This window comes from Salmo trutta, chromosome 14, assembly GCF_901001165.1.
Source record: "Salmo trutta chromosome 14, fSalTru1.1, whole genome shotgun sequence".
Classification (NCBI taxonomy): domain Eukaryota; kingdom Metazoa; phylum Chordata; class Actinopteri; order Salmoniformes; family Salmonidae; genus Salmo; species Salmo trutta.
Genome location: NC_042970.1, coordinates 15062381 through 15083760, shown reverse-complemented (window position 1 = coordinate 15083760; position 21380 = coordinate 15062381). Strand labels below are relative to the sequence as shown.

Here is a 21380-nt window from a genome sequence, read left to right as displayed (position 1 = left end):
CATAGGATAACCCTTTGAAGAACCCTTTTTGGCTCCAGGTAGAACCCTTTTGGGTTCTATGTAGAACCCTCTGAGTGTAGTGTAGCCTACAGATGTAAGATCTTAATTTGAGCCAGGTTGATACAGCAGGAAAATAATCCTGCAGCAACAGGAAATGTGAATAATTACATGGATTATAATTATTGGACATTTTTGTAGGGGTTGATACATTTTTCGTAAAGGAAAATCAAGTCTGAAATGTCAAAGTGGAAATTACAAACTTCAGAAGACTTGTTAAACCTCAAATACAGTACAAGTTTAAAATGTAATTCATTGCAGGAAAGTTGAAAATGTCCTGAATTGTAGGAAAGTTCTCCTGCAACAGGGTGATCAAATTAAGATCCTACATCTGTATGATGCCCACCACTCACAAGTGGGTGGTGCAATGAGCAAGGGGCGTGTTCGACTGTTTCACCCCTCCTCTATGGTAGAGAAAGTATGCAATGTTCCTATATGATCCAGCTCCAACCCCCATCATACTTCAACTGGGGTATTCGTGACTACGAGGATACGATAGACAAACGTAAGATCACACACAGACTGAGTGAGTGAGATAGAGGGGAAGAGGGAGAGAGAGAAAGAAAGAGACATATGTTCGTTCATTCCAAGATAAACTTTATTCAAGGAACTGTCTGTAAGATTAAGAAATCGTAAGAATAAAATATAGACTGAATAGTAAACTTGCCTACAATTCCATCGGTGTTTTTATTAGGTAGTCTAGTTTAACAATAAAACCAGCTGGTGGGAGCAAGGTAGGTGAAACATTTTACCCTTCCTATAGGCCTGCCTACAGGCTATCGTTTATTTTTCTACAATAACATTGTTGCTATTTTTCTCTTCAATTTGATTAATGTGTTACTACTCAATCGTGTATCAGATCATTCAGATTAAGTACAACGGTTACCCGCAGACAAACTGCTGTCCTTCGATTCGATGATATGCTCTCTCCCTGCATCTTCTGCTGTAAACACATGGCTTTCGCGCCGGCTGTAAATTAAAATAAACTCATACAGGTTACGTAATAATTATGTCAAATTAATTGAATATCCCGATTAAACATGTATTGACGATGCAGTGTAGGTCTACTATATAGACTATGCTATAAAGATAAAAATGCACAAATAGTTTACTTTTCTCTTGTGTGATCTGCTGTATCGTTCTTATAGCCCAATGTTAGTCCTGCTCCATTGGACACCATACCACTGCTCTAACCTATATTTTATGTTGGTAAGTGGCGCCTTTTAAGTCAACTAGACCTAATTTGTTTACAGTCCAAAGTGAAAGTTTACAAGTATAACATAAGAGACGTGACAGTTTGAATGTAGGCTGCCTGACACACATTTTGGTAGTTTTAAAAGAATGCACAGAATGTGTTTTTATGGTTGCAGTTGCCGCCCATATGGAAAAAGTACATTCAGTCCTCCTAGTTCACTGCCAGCAACATAGTTAAACGAATCGTCTCCTGCTATGCAAAAGTATCTGTTCATAGATTTCACCTGTGTTTAAAAACATTGTAGCCTACTCCTGCAGACAGACAAATTCAACTCCCAACTTCCTGCTTAAATGCATTTGTTGGTAAAGAAAAGCTACAGTGTATATCAATGCAACAAGAAGCTATATCTCCTTTTTGATTGGTCTGTACATGACCTTGAGCTTGGAATTCTGATTATGTTCTACACCTTTCTATAATCAGTCAAAATTAACAACACAATTCATTAATTAATGAAGGAATGGAACGCAGAATTACATTATTCAAATCAATTGAGTGTCCTTTAATCCCTCTAGTTTTTAGTTATTAGTGAAATGAACAAAAGTAACCTGTGTAGCAGCAAAATATTTAGCACTGAATTATATCCTCCAATATCTGTATGCAAAGTGCAGACAAAATTTGATTTGGAAGGTGATATTTGATTTGGAAGGTGGTACAGTATTCAATTTGGAAGGTGATATTAGATTAAAGGCACATATGAACTCAAGTACAAAGTAACTGAGAAACCCATGTTGAAAGCACTGTATACTCACATAATCTAACAAATATGTCAACAAGCAGGCATGTAGCCTATATATACAGCCTCACAGACATACAGTAGATAACCAATAGTAACCGGTACAGGCTGGATGGATTAGATCTAAATGTTGAATGGGATACTCAGTTGTGAATATCTCTGCTACTTATAGTTACTGCAGACTGAGATAATGTTTCCCTACGTATGCCAAACCCCTGTCTGTGTTCAGATGAACCTGCAATGGCTGGTGCAAAGGCTTATATAAAGCAGTTCTCACACTTGCTCTGGGACTGACTGCAAGACGAAAGCAGTGTGGCCTTTCATAATGATTTTATGAGGTTCAGAGAGAGAGGAGGAAAAGTTTATTTGTATCAACTTGTCCAGCCCCCAGTCACATTGGGACAATACAAAGATTATGCACGATAGTATAAACTATATATGTCTTTACAAACGGCCTACTAGAAAGAGATCGCCCAACACTGACTAGCTAACCTGAGCCCCCCTTTTACTTCCCAGGTGTCCTACCCCCTGCCGTTCAAGTCTGCCCCTCCCTAACCCTCTGCCCTGAGGCCTGAGCTCTGGGCGTCCATGCCCACACCCCCATCTTACTGCGCTGGTGGACAGACAAAGGGATGAGCAACAGTGGGACCAAGGAGCTGTCACCACAGCCAGGTGTGGCCCAATCACCTGCCTCTACACCTCCACGCAGGGGCCGGGGTCGCCCACGGAAACAACAGGAGGTTGGACCACCACAGAACCCTCCACATACATACTTCATACACTGTACAGGACCCTGCAGATGTAGGATCTTAATTTGAGCTAGTTTGATTAGCAGGAAAATAATCCTGCAGCAACAGGAAATGTGAATAATTATGTGGATTATAATTAATGAAACATTTTATAGGGGTTGATGCATTTTCCGTAAGGGAAAAGGAAGTCTGAAATTTCAAAGTGGAAATTACAAACTTCAGAAGCCTTTTTAAAAATCAAATACACAAAAAATGTCCTGCATTGTAGGAACATTCTCCTGTAACAGGGTGATCAAATTAAGATCTTAAATCTGTATATGACACAATAACTGAAATATATCACCCTGTCATAAGCAGCAACCCAAATGCACATTTTAACAACTGTAGTCTGGCATAGGTTTTTCTATACAATGTTATTGAATAGAGTGGAGCACAGCTGCTTTGGCTATGGATAGAGTCGAAGTGACAACCATGGCAGTTCCTGATTTTGCTTCATCTCTCCCCAGGAGCCCACTGGCCCCCCAACTCCAAAGAGGCCGAGAGGACGACCCAGAGGAAGCAAGAACAAAGGCCCTCGTGCCACACCCAAGGTAAGATCATCTTCTCATATTCATGGATATCGTTAACATGAAATATGCAATAAAAACAAAGAATCCAACTAGGCAGAGGAGCTGAACAGAAAATAACAACTGTAGGAATAGGGTTGTGAGTAGACATTTTGTGTATATAATAAACAATACAATCATCTCTGCTTTATCCTCCATCCTTTCTGTGTCAGGAAGTAGAGCCTGTCGGGGAGAGAAGACCAAGGGGCCGGCCAAGGAAATGGGTATGAGACTAACATACACACTCACTCAAGCACACACGTAATGAGGCCTACTGATATGCGCCTCAAATGTACTCCCCTAGACTCCTATCTCTCTTTGTATACTAGGAATGCACAACTTCAGTCCTTAAGGCAGTGTTTCACAAACTCGGTCCTGGGGTCCCCAAGGGGTGCACTTTTTTTTTCTACACAGCTGATTCAAATGGTCAAAGCTTGATGATTAGTTGATTATTTGAATCAGCTGTGTAGTGCTTGGGCAAAAAACAAAATATACACCCTTTGGGCTCCCCAGGACCAAGTTTGAGAGGTGCTGCCTTAAAATATCCATAAGAGTCTGTTTAAGCTAGAGATATATATATTTTTGCATGGTCTGCATCTCAATCAAACGCAACCGCCTATGTCGGCCTTCCGCATCTGCGGTGGAAAGTGGCAGAGCTAAAGCGCTGTTTGTCAGACCAGGAGACATTCCAAAAATTGGTCTTCTCACCAAAACTTCTGTCGTGTCCGAACGGTTTCTCCATTTTGCTCTACAACCCCCAGAAGCCTCACAGGAGTAATCTGAAGTCGATAGAGTCGATGTGCCAACTTCTGTCTGTAGCGTCCAAAACGTTTGGGCTACAAACTAATATGACCCCACTATGGAAAGAGGAGACTCACAAACACGATGTTGTCCTCCGTTTTGCTCTACAACCCCCATAAGTGTCATGGGACTCTGAAGGTAACCAGGTACCATTATCAAAAATGAATGAAAGTATGGAAGTAGTTTTGTGCTCTCCAAATAGGGGTTAACCGTGTGTCCAAAATATAAATATATATTTCCTGAGCTTTCTTATATCTCCTAGATATAGGACAGACACTTCAAAACCTTATTCCTTATGATTTATTTTTGTACTGTCTGTTTTGTCGTTTAGGGGTTGGCAGATAGCCTAGTGGTTAGGGCGTTGGGCCAGTAACCGAAAGGTTGCTAGATCGAATCCCCGAGCTGACAAGGTAAAAATCTGTCGTTCTGCCCATGAACAAGGCAGTTAGCCCACTGTTCCTATGCTGTCATTGTAAATAAGAATTTGTTCTTAACTGACTTGCCTAATTTAAATAAAGGTTAAATAAATAAAAATGCGTTTATATGGGTTGTGAGCAATTTCAACAACAACAAAATGTATAAAGGGGTCCTAAAATTCCAAATCAAATAGCTAAATGATCCATGGTATGACCATCTAGTAACAATAGCCTCCCAACGGCTTAGACTTTATGAGTTAAGGGCAGTAGTGCCCTCTGTTTTTCCAGGAGCATTCCCTAACCTGGTGTCCTAGGTCTGAATCAGAGATGGTAACTTTGATGGGGGTGGGGGCCACAAAAAATCTGAACTAATCATGAGGGGCCGCAGTGGCTCGCGGGTCTGCTTACCCTCAACCATACCAACACATGCAGTCAGAACCAGTCCTAGACTTTTGGTGGCCCTAAGTGAAATTCCCCTCGTGGGGAGGATATGATATCTGAGTGAAGAGTGACTAACAAAATCAATGGGGAGCCCCTGGTCGGTAAGTTTAGGCTGACTCACCAATCAAAACATTTTTTGCTGACATGGGCTAATTGAGTGACTGTCAGTGACTGACATAACAAGATAAAAACTGCTGATGCACAACCAAATTTCGAAATTGCACCTTGTGTATTCTGCTATTCAAACGCTCAACAGTAATTTGAGACCCCGACTGAGTTGCCCATCATTGGTCTAAATCCCTCAAACTCAACTCTGGACCTTGAAGCCAGACCCATTGCTTTTTGTGATTCCTCTTTAAACAGGGACTGATTTAGACCTTGGACACCTGGTGGATGCAATTAATTATCATTTAGAACAGAAAACCATCAGGCTCCGGACCTCGTAGGGTAAGAGTTGAATAGTCCTGGTCTAAATCCTTCACTGATTAAAAGTAAAACATTGCAACCCTTGACGATTGAAGTTGTCAACCGCTGGCCTGCATTGTGCAATGGACGGTTTGACTGATTGATTGAACAACCTTTCTCTTCTTTTTCTTTCACTTTTATTCTTCTCTACAGCCTCAAAGAATAGTTCAAGAAGTCATCCAGGAACAGCAGGTAAGAAGGAGTACACCATAATAGGTCATATTATATTTTTATATTTTTATTCTTCAATCTATCCTCTTACCTATTGTACTTGAGCACTACTTTCATGGAGGATGAATATGAACTTCCGTTCAAATAGCACCTTCTTTCAGAGAATCAACGGATTACACCAACACTGGCACAAAAAAGAGGTCAATGTCATAGAACTTCCTCATCCATCTTATCACAATCTTCACTGCAGAACCAAGTTTCAAAGAAGTTAAAACACATTAAGAACTGAAACCATAGACAGACTCCCTTTTTCAGACACAGACATGCGAATGAGACGAATGAGTCAATGCTGAGAGGGGAAACCTGATATAACCGCTCTCTTCCCCTTTCTTTTTGGTTTCCTGACATAACCGTTTTCTCCCTAGCATTTCTTGGTCTCACGTACAGACCTATTTCCCCACATGTACAGAATCACTCGTTTACACACTCATACAAGTATATCATTACTCATTACACAAACACATGCGCACGCAAGCACTCGCTCTCACACACACACACACACCTGTACATACTAATGTCTGTATTTTTGTGTCTTTTCACAGGGTCCTTCAGAAGAAACCGAGGAGGGCCCCTCACAGTCACAGTCTTTACCCACTGAGGCTTCACCATCTCACTCTCCAGCCCAGGAAGAGGCAGAGGGGGAATAGACAATGTGCCACAGTACTACCTCAAGGTTTGGGCAGAGACAAAGTGGTGTATACTCTTAGAAAAAAGGGTTCCAAAAGGGTTCTTTGGCTGTCCCCATAAGAGAACCCTTTTTGGTTCAAGATAGAACATTTTTAAGTTCCATGTGGGTTCTACCTGCACACAATAAGGGTTCTCCTATGGGGACAGCCAAAGAACCCTTTTAGGTTCTAGATAGCAGAGTGTATAATCCAACCTCCACTGTCATGAGGATCTAAAACAACAGATAATAGCCCTGCTTTGTAGAACAGTAGGCCTGGTTGGGTTATTGTGCCTGGAGTCTATCCAGCCCTGAGGCTGGGTCAAGGATGGACATAGCTTTGGTCAGTTGATTGATTACTAAGGATTTGGTCAATGCGTACAACAATTCAGTTTGACTGCCCAAACCCTTTCTCATGAACGAGATTGGTTGATGCTGTGTGTTTGTGTGTGCGTGCATATGCATGTGTGTGAGCGCATACGTGTGTGCGTGTATGTGGTGATAATGGTGGTGGGATGGTGGGGAAGAGGTTTAAAAAGAAAAGGATGCATTTCAAACAGTGGCTACTGGGACAAGAGGCATGACCACATTTACGTTATGTCTGTCCTGATTGTGAAGAAACACAGGAATATTTTGTTAGATATACATTTGAATGGGAATACATTTTACATTACCATTAACATGAGCAGAAATAAGTCTAAACTCAACAGTGTCCAATTGACATGACATCGGACCACACTCAGGTTTTGTATTTACCTTTATCTTCTCAATACACTCATTAAAACCTCAGGTATTTTTGCCTTAATGTAGCTATGCATTTAGTTATTCAGGAACATGTCATTCTACTCAGTTATGATATTATTCTATTTTATTGTGTATTTCTGATTTATTTTTTGACATTCACAATATGACTTGACACACAAACCTCATTCAGACCTCAACTCACCTCAGTCCCTTTACCTTTCAGTCTACCTCAGTCACGGAAAAGCAGCGAACTCTTATAGCCTCTCCCCATACCAAAAAAATGAACACACACACATACCTACTCAGGATAGTCCCATGCGTACTGTACCCGCTAGCCTCACACTCTGCCTCCCACTTCCATGCTGACAGACTCTTTAAGTGAGTCCCAGCAGAAGTGTTTAGTGGCGCTGATGAAATGCCTGTCATGAGAATTAGTCTGTCTACAGTACCTGGGTTCAAAATGACCCAATATTTTACTGTTTGTTGTAGTTTTTACTTATGTTTTATTTGTTCTATCACAACCTCTGTGAACCCTTACATGTTCCCCTCTTAGCTTTTTACATAAGATACGTCATCATTTCATTTCATGTTCTCACTTTCACACTGCAGGTGTGTTAGATTAAAAATCATACCATTTGATAAATTGATGTCAGTGACATGTGAGACATGAAATAGTGAGATAAAAGTTAACATTTAGTTTTTTTGGATCTTCCTGTAATGTATTTCTGGAGAGGGTGGACTTATCCACATGCAGTCTTTTTCTTTCAGTTGCAAGTTTCTAACCTATACTCTGTCTTTTTCTTGTTACTTCACCTCTTTGGCTGGAATCACTGTTTGCCATGTGGACAACGTCTGAAAACGAGTCTGTTTTTGGCACTGAGCACTGTCCCAGAGGGGCGGCTGACTGATTTTAGCTTTGCTTGTCCCATGCGATCTTATGAGACCTATAGAACATACATCTGCTGTCCACTCATCTCACTAGGTTCATAACAGCATACCGTACAGGTAAATAAACCCGAAGTACTGCATTGTGATGTCAGTAAAAGTGCCTCCAAACCTAACGTCATACCTCAGCAATGTCAGGATATCCACTGTCTATATTATATTGACAGTGTTGCTCTATGAGCTTACTGATATATATACAGTATATTCAGTGTGTGTGTGTATATATAAGTACACATATCTTAGGAGTTTGTCATGTGCTTGTTGTAATGCTTTATGTACAAGGGCTTTTAAATAATGAGAAGTGTAGTTGGGTGATGTTATCTTGTAACATCTCCAGTTAAGCTTTTCATATTTTTTGCAACATTTGAAAATGTGTCCCTTTCATTTCAGTCTCCTTGATCATACACTTCATGAAGATTTATTTTCAATGTAATCTATTTGAACTTGAATAAACAACTCAAAAGGGTGTTTTTTAGTTTGCCTCTGATCTGTCTCGCTTTATGGTATGTTTTTGCATGAGTATAGAGGTGCTGCTTGGTCTGTCTGTTACCAATAAAAGTATCACATAGCTATGTTCGTTTGTCATGTATTCATCAAAAAGTAGCAGCACAATAAGTGGTCGTCAAAATACTGTTGGTTAAATACTGTATCTTTAAGTGTATAGAAACCAATGTAGCTGCTTTATTACTTGTTATAGAGGAAATATACTAATACTTTATTACTTATAAAGGAAATATACTAATACTTTATTACTTATAGAGGAAACATACTAATATTTTATTACTTATAGAGGAAATATACTAATACTTTGAGGGCAAAGGGAGCGATAGAGACAGAAGTGCTGAAAGACACATTTTGGACGTGTGGACAGGGGTACAGTACAGGAATGTACACTAGGTGGGTTACAGTACCCCAGGCATTGTCCTCCAGATCTCCTGATGTCGTGTTCTAGTTCTCCAATGTATATAATGTCCATTCCCTTGTTGTTCCAGGTCTCTAGTCCACCACCATTATGGAAGCAGTAAAAAGTCAACATTTCTGCATAACCGTTTTAGAGGAGTCTCTTCTCAAATGTGATTGTCTACATTTAGAAGCAAAATATGAACATGTGGAAATTAATACATTCTAGACAAAGTTTTCAATGAAGTTGGATGTAGGAGTTCTACCATCAATATCACTTAACTACAGAGAAAGAGAGTGATCCAACAATGCACTACGCTTTAAGTATTTGTGCAACAAATAACAACCAGTACAAAATCCTTAGTTCAATACAGTTCACCTAATTTCCCCATATATCCCACCATAGTCACTGGAGACAACTTAAGAACTTTAGACGATGTGGACTAATGACAATGGTGGGAGAATCTCACAGTTAAACTATGGCTACGTTACAACTTAAACATCAGAATTCCCTTATAGCCCAGCCTGAAAAACATCCCCCAGACATCAGTATGTTTCCATGGCCTTCATTCCAGTTTTCCTTTTTTTCCTGAGCAACAAATCTCAATGACGGAATAGCTAGTCCCCTCCCCACTCCCCCCAGTCCCCTCCCCACTCCCCCCAGTCCCCTCCCCACTCCCCCCAGTCCCCTCCCCACTCCCCCCAGTCCCCTCCCCACTCCCCCCAGTCCCCTCCCCACTCCCGCTAGTCCCCTCCCCACTCCCCCCAGTCCCCTCCCCACTCCCCCCAGTCCCCTCCCCACTCCCCCCAGTCCCCTCTCATGCATTTAAGAGTGTAGTTATGCATTGAGACCGTTGGCTACATCTGTGAAGACCAGGCGAGTGGGCCTCTGTGTCGTCCCCTGGGAGGTCGTCAGAGTCTGGGGGGGGGGGGGGTAAAACTGTGAGACACAATAGTTGCCATGGTAATACTAGAATCATCCACCATAACCTTGTAATGCCATGGCCATAAGTGGTCATATGAACAGATTTTTCCTTTTGTAACCAATGAATAATGAATCTGCCACTGCTGTGATTGCTTATAACATTTGTTTTAGTAAGCGTTTTAGTAAGCGTTAGGGAAACAAATAAATGGGTGGAGAAGTGAATCGAGTACTTAAGATATCTACTGTATGTTAATTTGGGAGAGATAATTATGTGGTATTTCTCAGTGACACGTCTGTAAAGAAAACCAGTACTCTCACACACATATTGTTATAATCACATACATAGCCTAGTCATGTCAATCACAAGGGGAAAATTAGGAGCAGTGAGATGAGAGTGATAGGCAGTAATCAACAACTTGATGGTATTAGGCACACAGAGAGAAGATGTGAAATGAGGGTATAGGTGTGTGTCACTCCAGTGTAGTAGAAAAGGTTGTGCATGTGTGTACAGTGGTATTCTGTTGTAATCTTTGAACTTGTATGTAAATGGAGAATAATTAACACGGCAAGGTCCACATGTAGTATGTTTGTGAATTTTGAAAGGGTAGCTTAAGGAAAATGGAACAACAGACACAAATTAGACTTTACCATATGACTTATTACCATTTTGCCTATTGTCAAAACTTTAAAGAAAAAAGTCAATTAATATGAGTATAAAATAGCAACTGGTTACTGGTAATGTAAGCACTGTAATCACAAAGCTCTGTTGGAGTACATTATGATGCTCTGAACCTATAGATTTATGAATCCATTGTAGATAAACATAGATGAGATTCAGTAAGATCCAGTAACTGTAGATCAGTGAGCAAAAGATCACTGCAGGTTATTAAAGATGAGTCTGAACATAATGTAACCGTCAAGACTTGTATCATCGTAGATCTACAGTAGAGGATCAGTATCACTGAAGAGGGGAGTGTAGCCTGGGCACTGCTTCAGACCTGTGTCGTATACTACCTTGTTATTGGGTCCTGTGAGGTTGTGGTCCAGTAGTTCCTGTTCCAAGTCATCCTGTTCCTCTGCCGGGTCAAAGTTATACATGGGCATCAGCTGGTGCCTCAGCTTCTCCAGTCTGAACAGTGAACACAGGGCAGGAGGAAAGTAATAGTTAGAAAAATGCATCTATGTAGTATTGAAACCTTTAATGAATTGTTAGAAACACATTACATTTTAAATGTTCGTCATTTAGAAGACGCTCTTTTCCAGAGTGACTTACAGTTAGTGCATTCAAAAAAAGTAATAACTATAAGCTTGGGTTACTATACAGATCTAAGAATGGTTTTACTATATCCGTTAAAAATAATTTTGTATCCCAACTGCTGCTTCCTATCCTACACTATGGTGACGTCATCTATCAAAACAAAGCCAAGACTTTACTTTGCGAATTAGATGTCATTTATAACAATCTTTGCAGGTTAATTATTGGATGCCATTATAAGACACATAATTGCACAATGTATGAATCACTAAATTGGCTGTCACTCCAAAACAGAAGACAGTAGTTGTCTTGTACTTTTTATTTCATTGTTATTATCATTAGACAGTAGTTGCCATATTATTTTTGTTACAAAGTATTCTTTGTTTGTTTCAAAATGTAAAATAAATAAATATATAGCTATGTGAGACAACCACACATCATAATCATAGTAAGTCCATTTTTCCTCAGTAAAATAGTAATCAGCTAAGTCAGTGCTAGTAGGAAAAGAAAAGTGTGTTATTCTTTTTTTCTTTTTTATGGGAAGGGGGGGACACCGTGGGATTTAATCAAGATACTTGATTACGGTAGGTTTTCAGAAGTTTTCAGAATATGGGCAGGGACTCCTCTGTGCTAACGTCAGCTCATTCAACTTTTGGGTTCCCAGGACAAAGATTACTGACATTTTTCTCTTAATGCTATAATTATTTGGATATGCATAAAAGCATATGCATATGGATATGCACAAATCTGGCTGATACTCAACTCTTATATAATGAGGAATTTCAAGGAACTACATTTCCTCACCTCTTCCGTTTCCTGATATACAGCATCTGGGAGTGGGAGACATGGTGGGGCACAGGGAGTCACACATATCATTGTTAATTAGATAAGAGGAGGACATTAAACTCATTCTTAATGTGTACACTGTCGTGACAAACATACATATTTTGTGGGCATGGAAACTAGGTAGTGACTGAAGCGATTGCTTTCTTACCACGACCAATGTCAGGCCAATTACAGTGATGATGCCAAAGGGCACCAACACCATGCCCATCTCAGAGCCCTCAAGCTCCAACTCTGGCAGCTTGGTGGCATTGAAGCTTGTCTCGTTGGTTGTTGTTATAGTAATGCTAGTGGTCATGAGTTTTGTCCTGGACTCTGTGACATTCTCCTGTTCCATCCTGATGTCCGTTGTAACAGTGAGAATGGGGGTCATGGAGGTGCTGGAGACAGTGGAGAGAAAGCTAGCGGTGGTCTTGGCCGTAGTCATATCCATGGTTTCAGCTAAGAGGAAACAACAAAGTAATGTGGAGAGTTGTCTTGTTGTGTCCCACTGCTGTCGTTGTCTCAATGTGACTCTTGTCTGTATCTCAGGTGTGTCACAACAGCCGCAGGTTGGCTCTCTCTGGACTGAGGTCTGCTGAAGCATTGGGAATGCATTGAGGACACCAGAACACACTCTCCAGGCAGAACCTGAAACAGATCATTTAACACCATCAGATCAGAAAACAAACAAACATATTATGCACACTACAATAGCATATCATATGGCTTGGTTGGTTGTAGGTTGGTTTTGTGTGTGTGTAGCATGTTTGAGGTCTGAAATACACATATGTCAAACAGGAGGGCACTTTCATTCTGATTCTGATCAAGGAAAAACCTCTGATCACCTACTGAAAGCAGTCAGGTGTTAATCTTTTTGTGAAATACTGAAACAAATTGGCACCAAGGTGCATCCTCCATAAAGACTAAACTAGATGGAAAATAATGGTGTGTATTTTTCACAGTGCTCATGACATGACACGATGTTCGCCTCGTAGAAGTGTGTATTTGTAGAAACAGGTAAAAGCATAGACGTCCCCACCCCTGGTTCCATCAGATTAAACCCCAGAACCTGTTGTGCCGACAGGGCAGCAGTGGGTGTTGTGGGCAGGATGTGGGCACGAGAAGCAGAGAAAAGGGTGGCAGAACATAGCAGAGAAAATACAGAGGAAAACCAACCCTAAGAAATTCAGTACACTTTGTTAGACAATGTGTCAGAAGGTGTGCTGTTTACACAGTCGCTCCGATGTTTGCACACATACAGTGGACTGAGTAGTACTGCACAACTACACACACACCACCCTTTATATAGTTTATATAGTATTTGCTTATGATGATTTATAAAGCATATACAGTATATAAACCCTATAAAGGGCTAGTATAGGCTTCATTAAGCCTTCATAAGATATCATTAAAGTGTGAGCCAGAGGGTCAGTGTATTGACATGCTGAATTCTGCCATGTACAATAGTATGGCAGACATGATACAATCTACTATAGTCTCACACAAATAAAATACAATTGTATTTGTCACATGCTTTGTAAACAACAGGTGTAGACGGACAGTGAAATGCTTACTTATGGGCCCTTCCCAACAATGCAGAGAGAAAAATATAGAAACAATTATAACACGAGGAGTAAATACACAATGAGTAACGATAACTTGGCTATATACACAGGCTACCAGTACCGAGTCAATGTGCAGGGGTATGGGGTAATTGAGGTAGATATGTTCAGGTAGGGGTAAAGTGACTAGGCAACAGGATAGATAATAAACAGTAGCAACAGCTTATGTGATGAGTCAAAAGAATTGGTGCAAAAAGGGTCAATGCAGATATTTGGGTAGCTATTTGGTTAACTATTTAGTAGTCTTATGGCTTGGGTGTAGAAGTTGTTTAGGGTCCCATTGGTTCCAGTCTTGGTGCATTGGTATCGCTTGCAGAACAGTCTGTGATTTGGGTGGCTGGAGTCTGACAATTTTTTTAGCCTTCCTCTGACATTGCTTGGTATAGAGGTCCTGGATAGCAGGGAGCTCGGCCCCAGTGATGTACTGGGCCGTACACACTACCCTCTGTAGCGCCTTGTGGTCGGATGCCAAGCAGTTGCGATACCAAACACTGATGCAGCCAGTCAAGATGCTCTCAATGGTGCAGCTGTATAACTTTTTGAGGAACTGAGAGCCATGCCAAATCTTTTCAGCCTCCTTCATGACTGTGTTGATGTGTGTGGACCATGTTCATTCCTTACTGATGTGGACACCGAGGAACTTGAAGCACTCGACCCGCTCCACTGCAGCCCTGTCGATGTTGATGGGGCGTGCTCGTCCGTCCATTTCCTGTAGTCCACAATCAGCTCCTTTGTCTTGCTGACATTGAGGGAGAGGTTGTTGTCCTGGCACCGCTCTGCCAGGTCACTGACCACCTCTCTATAGGTGGTCTCATTGTCGTCAGTGATCAGACCTACCACTGTCATGTCGTCAGAAAACTTAATGATGGTGTTGGAGTCGTGCGCAGCCACGCAGTTATGGGTGAACAACACCATAGTGCTTGGAAGAGGACTATGGTGTTGAATGCTGAGCTGTAGTCAATGAACTGAATTCTCACATAGGTGTTCCTCTTGTCCAGGTGGGAGGGCAGTGTGGAGTACAAAATAAATTGTGTCATCTGTGGATCTGTTGGGGTGGCATGTGAATTGGAGTGGGTCCAGGGTGCCTGGGATGATGGTGTTGATGTGAGCAATGACCTTTCAAAGCATTTTATGGCTACAGATGTGAGTCATTTAGACAGGTTACCTTTGCGTTCTTGGGCACAGGGACTATGGTGGTCTGCTTGAAACATGTAGGTATTACAGACTGGGTTAGGGAGAGGTTGAAAATGTCAGTGAAGACACCCAGCAGCTGATCGGCACATGCTCTGAGTATGCGTCCTGGTCATCTGTCTGGCCCCGCAGCCTTGTGAATGTTAACCTGTTTTAAGGTCCTACTCACATTGACTATGGAGAACGAGATCACACAGTCGTCAGGAACTGCTGGTGCTCTCATGCATGGTTCAGTGTTGCTTGCCTCGAAGCGAGCCGTGAAAACAAAGACACATGAGTCATCCCCGGTCCAACCTCAGAATGCAGCCTGCCAGCTGTCTGTCTGTTTATTCATCTAATGAGGAACATGTGCAGTGCAAGATCTCAACCAATCACAACCCAGAGCCAGTCTCAGCCTTTGTCACTGTCCAATTGGAGATCAAATACAGTACAAAGACAGTCAACATAACATTTCCATAATATAGCATGTTTCTCAAGTTTCTCATCTCTTATTGTCCTTTTCACACCATGAAATGTTGCACAGTGATCATTCCTCTGTAAGTCAATGAGTATAAATATGGCAAACGCCTGGCTTTTAATCCTGCCAACATGACATGCAAACTCGTCTTAATTGCCCTCCCAGATTAGGGGTATGTACCTACCTTTCCTTGATGTGATGGGATTACCACAATTTTTTTAAAGGAGTCGTAGTAGGTAGCCAGATAGAGGGGTAATATCCTAGGGAGAAGGAACGTTTCCCCTCTCTCTACCCCTCCTCTCTCTACCCTTCCTCCTCTCTCTACCGCTCCTCCGCTTATCCCTTCTGAGGGGGTGTTTACATGGAAAACACTTCTTCTCACCTCCTGCTCCACTCCACACAAAGAAACCCGGCCCCTGGATGATTCCAGAGGATTCCCTGTCTATCTCTTCTTTAGATCTGTTCCCCTATCCTGGCCCTTGTGTTTCAGATAACAGTAGCCGCTCCAGGGATGCTGCAACCAGAGCCCTGTGATCCAAAGCTCCCTCCCCCATCCCTCCTGTGATAGGTTGGCTGGGGTGAAAGAAACAGCTGGCGTTGGCTCTCTGAGCCGTCCATCTGGCTTTATAGGGATGAGAATGGGATTTAATGGTTGGGGAGACCAGATGCTGTCAGGCCAAGACGGATGATTATATCCGGGTGGCTGGCCTGGGGAAATTAACCCTATGATGTCACATCCTCTAACAGGCAAGGGACTGGGGATTCTCAGTGAGGCAAATGCGCCTTCAATCAAGCCCTTTTCATTCATAGTACCGTTAGGTTGTAAGGATTTGTTTGAGTTTTGTAATTTTGAGAAACCATACATATGAGATACTATATTTTACGCCTAAAGTCACCCATAAGAATTAAATTTAATCAGTCAGCACACAACGCAGTAATAGCCACATCTTTATTTTAATGAAAACATCTGCATACTTGAGGACCAATATTGAGAGAAATTGCCTTGTTTTATTATAATACATTATCAAAACAGGTGAAGCATGATGTTCAGGACAGTAACCAACACGGTCAACCCTGACCAACATAATGTTCTCTCTTCATTTCTGGCTTCTTTGATTCACTTAGCTCATTTTGAAGGAGTCTCCAGTCATAATGGCCAGCAATCATTTTGAGAAGAAAATCAGATGCTTTAAATTAAGGTTATTTGTTCAAACTTTTTTTATCCAGGTTAGTCTCAGTGAGATAAAATGTATATAATTTTGAGAGACTGGTCTACTCTTACCTTCATAGTCGATGGTTCCGTCTCAATCTTTATCTGGCTCCATCATCTGCGCTGCCTCTAACTCATTCAGTGGTTCTGATGCATTCATCAACACATACTCTACCTGCAAATAGAGGTGGTTTGTTACTGATTCTTAAAGTTCATTTAAGTTCATAGCGAGGAAAAACAGGCAAAAAGGTCTCTAAACTGGAACCAAGCAATAGATGCTGTAGGTAATGTTAGGCTTACTTCAGTGTATTCCACTCGATATATCCCTTGGCCTCTTTGTCAAACACGTTGAAAGCAGCTCGTAGCTCTGCATCTTGGCCCTTTGCTCTTTCATGGGCCAATGCCATTAGACCCAGGAAGCTACGGTTAAAGGTACCTTTTCCTGTGATGACACAAAAACAAGTAATAAGGAAGATATTACTACTAGCTAGCTGAATATAAGAAACAGAATTTGACAGCCTTAGTTATCCAATTTCCTTTGATGTATTTTTAATAAATAGAAATAAAGAAGGAAAGTATGTCTTTAACATCGTTAGTGGAATCAGTATATATTAATACTAGGTGTTTGGTATCTATTAACGGTAGAAATAAAAAATACTTAGACCTGAGTCCTGGGGGATCACATTATTGCAATAAGGCATTGAAAAGGTAAAACACTGACATCTAGTGATGACAGAAATCCAACTATAAATGAATCTCCTAACATGTCATGTTACAGTGCAATGCCTTTGATTTTCACATCTCTCATTCTAAAATGAATCTTCACAAAAAAAAGTTTATCAACTGTGTAAGAACAGTACAGTTTGATACAATTCTATACGGAATTTGACACTAGAACACCAACATTGTTTACATTTTTCATCAGCTATAACAGTTTATTGCAGTACACAGAATATAACTTTGATGGTGGATAACATTGTATTAGTTACTAAAATAAATAGTAAGAGTATATACCGTTGAAGTCGGAAGTTAACATACACTTAGGTTGGAGTCATTAAAACTCGTTTTTCAACCACTCCACCAATTTCTTGTTAATAACACACTATAGTTTTGGCAAGTCGGTTAGGACATGTACTGTGTGCATGACACAAGTCATTTTTCCAACATTTGTTCACAGACAGATTATTTCACTTATAATTCACTGTATCACAATTCCAGTGGGTCAGAAGTTTACATACACTAAGTTGACTGTGCCTTTAAACAGCTTGGAAAATTCCAGGAAATTATGTCATGGCTTTAGAAGCTTCTGATAGACTAATTGACATCATTTGAGTCAATTGGCGGTGGACCTGTGGATGTATTTCAAGGCTTACCTTCAAACTCAGTGCCTCTTTGCTTGACATCATGGGAAAGTCAAAAGAAATCAGCCAAGACCTCAGAAAGAAAATTGTAGAACTCCACAAGCCTGGTTCATCCTTGGGAGCAATTTCCAAACGCCTGAAGGTACCACGTTCATCTGTACAAACAATAGTACGCAAGTATAAAAACCATGGGACCACGTAGCCGTCATACGGCTCAGGATGAAGAGGTGTTCTGTCTCCTAGAGATGAACGTACTTTGGTGCGAAAAGTGCAAATCAATCCCAGAACAACAGCAAAGGACCCTGAGAAGATGCTATAGGAAACAGGTACAAAAGCATCTATATCCACAGTAAAACGAGTCATATATCAACATAACCTGAAAGGCCGCTCAGCAAGGAAGAAGACAAGCTCCAAAACCTACATAAAAATGCCAGACTACGGTTTCCAACTCCTGATGGGGACAAAGATCATACTTTTTGGAGAAATGTTCTCTGGTCTGATGAAACAAAAATAGAACTGTTTGGCCATAATGACCATCGTTATGTTTGGAGGAAAAAGGGGGAGGCTTGCAAGCCAAAGAACACCATCCCAACCATGAAGCACGAGGGTGTCAGCATCATGTTGTGGGGGTGCTTTGCTGCAGGAGGGACTGGTGCACATCACAAAATAGATGGCTTCATGAGGTAGGAAAATTGTGGATATATTGAAGCAACATTTCAAGACGTCAGTCAGGAAGTTAAAGTTTGGTCGCAAATGGGTCTTCCAAATGGACAATGACCCCAAGCATAGTTCTAAAGTTGTGGCAAAATGACTTAAGGACAAAGTCAAGGTATTGGAGTGGCCATCACAAAGCCCTGACCTCAATCCTATAGAACATTTGAGGGCAGAACTGGAAAAGCGTGTGCGAGCAAGGATGCCTACAAATCTGACTCAGTTACACCAGCTCTGTCAGGAGGAATAAGCCAAAATTCACCAAACTTATTGTGGCAAGCTTGTGGAAGGCTTCCCGAAACGTTTGACCCAAGTTAAACAATTTAAAGGCAATGCTACCAAATACTAATTGAGTGTATGTAAACTTCTGAACCACTGGGAATGTGATGAAAGAAATAAAAGCTGAAATAAATCATTCTCTCTGCTATTATTCTGACATTTCACATTCTTAAAATAAAGTGGTGATCCTAACTGACCTAAGACAGGAAATCTTTGCTTGGATAAGATGTCAGGAATTGTGAAAAACTGAGTTTAAATGTATTTGGCTAAGGTCTATGTAAACTTCTGACTTCAACTATATATATATATATATATATATACGGTGTTTTCTAAAGCAAGAAATAGACCTCTGAACTTTTCACCTATTATTACCTGTCAGGGCATTGAGATTGAGACTATAACCTCATATAAATATCTTGGAATTTTAATTGATGACGGCCTCTCTTTTAAATTGCATATTCAACAATTTACAAAAAGAATTAAGCTGAAATTGGGATTTTATTTTAGGAATAAGGCCTGTTTTTCTTTTGAAGCCAGAAGGAGGCTAGTGTAATATTCATATGTGTAAACATACTGAATTATAACTGGATGCATTTTACCGCCGTATCATACTGTGCTATGATTGGTTAAGCCCACCCAGATGGTTCGGTCATGGTCAGTTGATCATGGTTGGAGATACGTGAACATGCAAGTTGTAGCTAGCTAATAAAGAGCTACGTTAAGAAATATCCTGTAGTACGGCATTTTATTATTTTGTACAAAGCGTGCAAAACAAGACATGGTGTCAGAGTAAAAGGTCTTAAAAGATGGATTTTTCTGGAGTTCCTTCACCACAAATGGACTGGGAGTCTACAAACTTACCCAATGCATGGCGTAAGTACAAACAGCACGTGGAGCTAATGTTCACGGGTCCTCTGAAGGCAAGAGGGGAAGACGAAAAGTGCAGCTACCTGCTCCTCTGGATCGGTGAAAAAGGGAGAGATATTTACAACACATGGACACTTACCGAGGCTGAATCAAAGGTACTGAAAACATACCACGATCATTTTGAAGCATATGTTGTGCTGAAGACCAATACGATTTTCGCTAGGTACAAATTCCATGAGAAAGTACAGGGAGCTAGTGAGTTTTTTGAACAGTTTGTGACTGAGCTGCGTCTGCTTGTGAAAGACCGTGATTATGCAAACAAGGATGAGATGGTCAGCGACCGTATTGTATTTGGAATACACTCACCGCGAGTGAGAGAGAAACTTTTGAATGTTGGGTCTGAGCTAACGCTGGACAAAGCTATCGACATAGCCAGATCTCACGAGCTAGCACAGGCTCAGATGAAAACCATTTCGCGAGGCAGCACGAGCGCATCACGTGAACAAGCAGTGCACGCAGTCAGGCAGACATCAAAGCACACCTCCGGTGCCCAGAGAGAGCGTTTTAGAATGGAGAGAGACATAACTCCAAAACAGAGCGACACAGACTCAAAACATGTGGATATTGTGGATACAAAGTGCATGGCGACCAAGGAAATTGTCCAGCTAAAGGCAAACAGTGTACTAAATGTGGAAAATGGAATCACTTTGCAAAAGTGTGCAGAGCTTACCGTGGAAAAACAGTACACACAGTGAGTGAAGATGAAATGTCAATCAAAGAGTCAAACGCTGATGAACTGTTTATTGATTCAGTGACACAGAAAAGTCATATCAGAGACAGAGCAAGCCTTTGCTGACATTGAGATAGGAACACAAGGCACAGAGCTAAAGTTCAAACTAGACACTGGTGCACAAGTAAACATTATTTCTCTGAATAAGTACTGCAGCTTGACATCTGAGTGTGAGCTACAGCCCACCATGCGCAGACTGACTGGTTATGGTGGTGAACAGCTCCCAGTAAAAGGCACATGCACTTTCAAATGCAAATACAAGGAAAGTGACATGATGTTGTACTTTTACGTTGTTGACACTAGAGTACCTGCAGTGCTAGGTCTTAAAGCATGCTTAGACATGGACCTCATCAAGCTAGTTTTATCAGTGACAGCACCAGTAGAGAAAGAAAATGTACTGGAGGAGTTTGCTGATGTTTTTACAGGAATAGGATTATTCCCAGGAGAATGTACCATTCACCTTGACCCAGACGCAACCCCTGTGGTCTACCCACCGAGAAAGATTCCCCTTGCTCTCCGTGCCCGTCTGAAGAAAGAGTTGGAGAGCATGGAGCAATCTGACATAGTCACCAAGGTTACAGAACCGACTGACTGGGTAAACGCATTAGTGGTGGTGGAGAAACCACGCACAGGCAAGCTCCGAGTATGCCTCGACCCAAGAGACTTGAACAAGGCTATCAAACGCCCCCATTATCCTTTACCGACGCTAGATGGCATCACAAACAAGCTAGCGGGAGCACACTACTTCAGTGTCATGGACGCTAGATCAGGCTACTGGGCTATCAAGCTCACAGAAGAGTCATCTAAGCTCACAACATTCAACACACCGTTTGGACGCTACAGGTTCCGTCGCCTGCCTTTTGGGATTGTCTCAGCCCAAG

At 41.3% G+C, this 21380-nt stretch overlaps 2 protein-coding genes across 6 annotated transcripts; one reads left to right on the top strand and one right to left on the bottom strand.

Moving 5' to 3' along the window:
* Positions 1-234: 234 nt before the first annotated feature.
* LOC115207480 (high mobility group protein HMGI-C) lies at positions 235-8678 on the top strand. Of its 3 annotated transcripts, none has more exons than XM_029774572.1 (6): positions 235-562; positions 2562-2785; positions 3301-3384; positions 3573-3623; positions 5676-5714; positions 6296-8678. In XM_029774572.1, exons 2-6 carry the CDS (start codon positions 2678-2680, stop codon positions 6398-6400), a joined length of 387 nt encoding a protein of 128 aa, XP_029630432.1. In that variant the 5' UTR covers positions 235-562; positions 2562-2677; the 3' UTR covers positions 6401-8678. The 3 variants fall into 3 exon arrangements, with proteins under 3 accessions (XP_029630432.1, XP_029630431.1, XP_029630433.1); XM_029774571.1 differs by having other exon boundaries at positions 235-791; XM_029774573.1 differs by lacking the exon at positions 235-562 and adding an exon at positions 563-583.
* A 1136-nt stretch (positions 8679-9814) lies between these two features.
* On the bottom strand, positions 9815-20059 carry LOC115207477 (uncharacterized protein C3orf18 homolog). Of its 3 annotated transcripts, XM_029774566.1 has the most exons (8): positions 19880-20059; positions 19704-19800; positions 16792-16933; positions 16564-16666; positions 12181-12659; positions 11991-12016; positions 10946-11060; positions 9815-9925 (listed from the first exon to the last, which is right to left on the bottom strand). In XM_029774566.1, exons 5-8 carry the CDS (start codon positions 12613-12615, stop codon positions 9845-9847), a joined length of 657 nt encoding a protein of 218 aa, XP_029630426.1. In that variant the 5' UTR covers positions 12616-12659; positions 16564-16666; positions 16792-16933; positions 19704-19800; positions 19880-20059; the 3' UTR covers positions 9815-9844. The 3 variants fall into 3 exon arrangements, with proteins under 3 accessions (XP_029630426.1, XP_029630427.1, XP_029630428.1); XM_029774567.1 differs by lacking the exons at positions 16564-16666; positions 16792-16933; positions 19704-19800; positions 19880-20059 and adding an exon at positions 15466-16040; XM_029774568.1 differs by lacking the exons at positions 16564-16666; positions 16792-16933; positions 19704-19800; positions 19880-20059 and adding an exon at positions 14994-15079.
* Positions 20060-21380: the final 1321 nt, after the last annotated feature.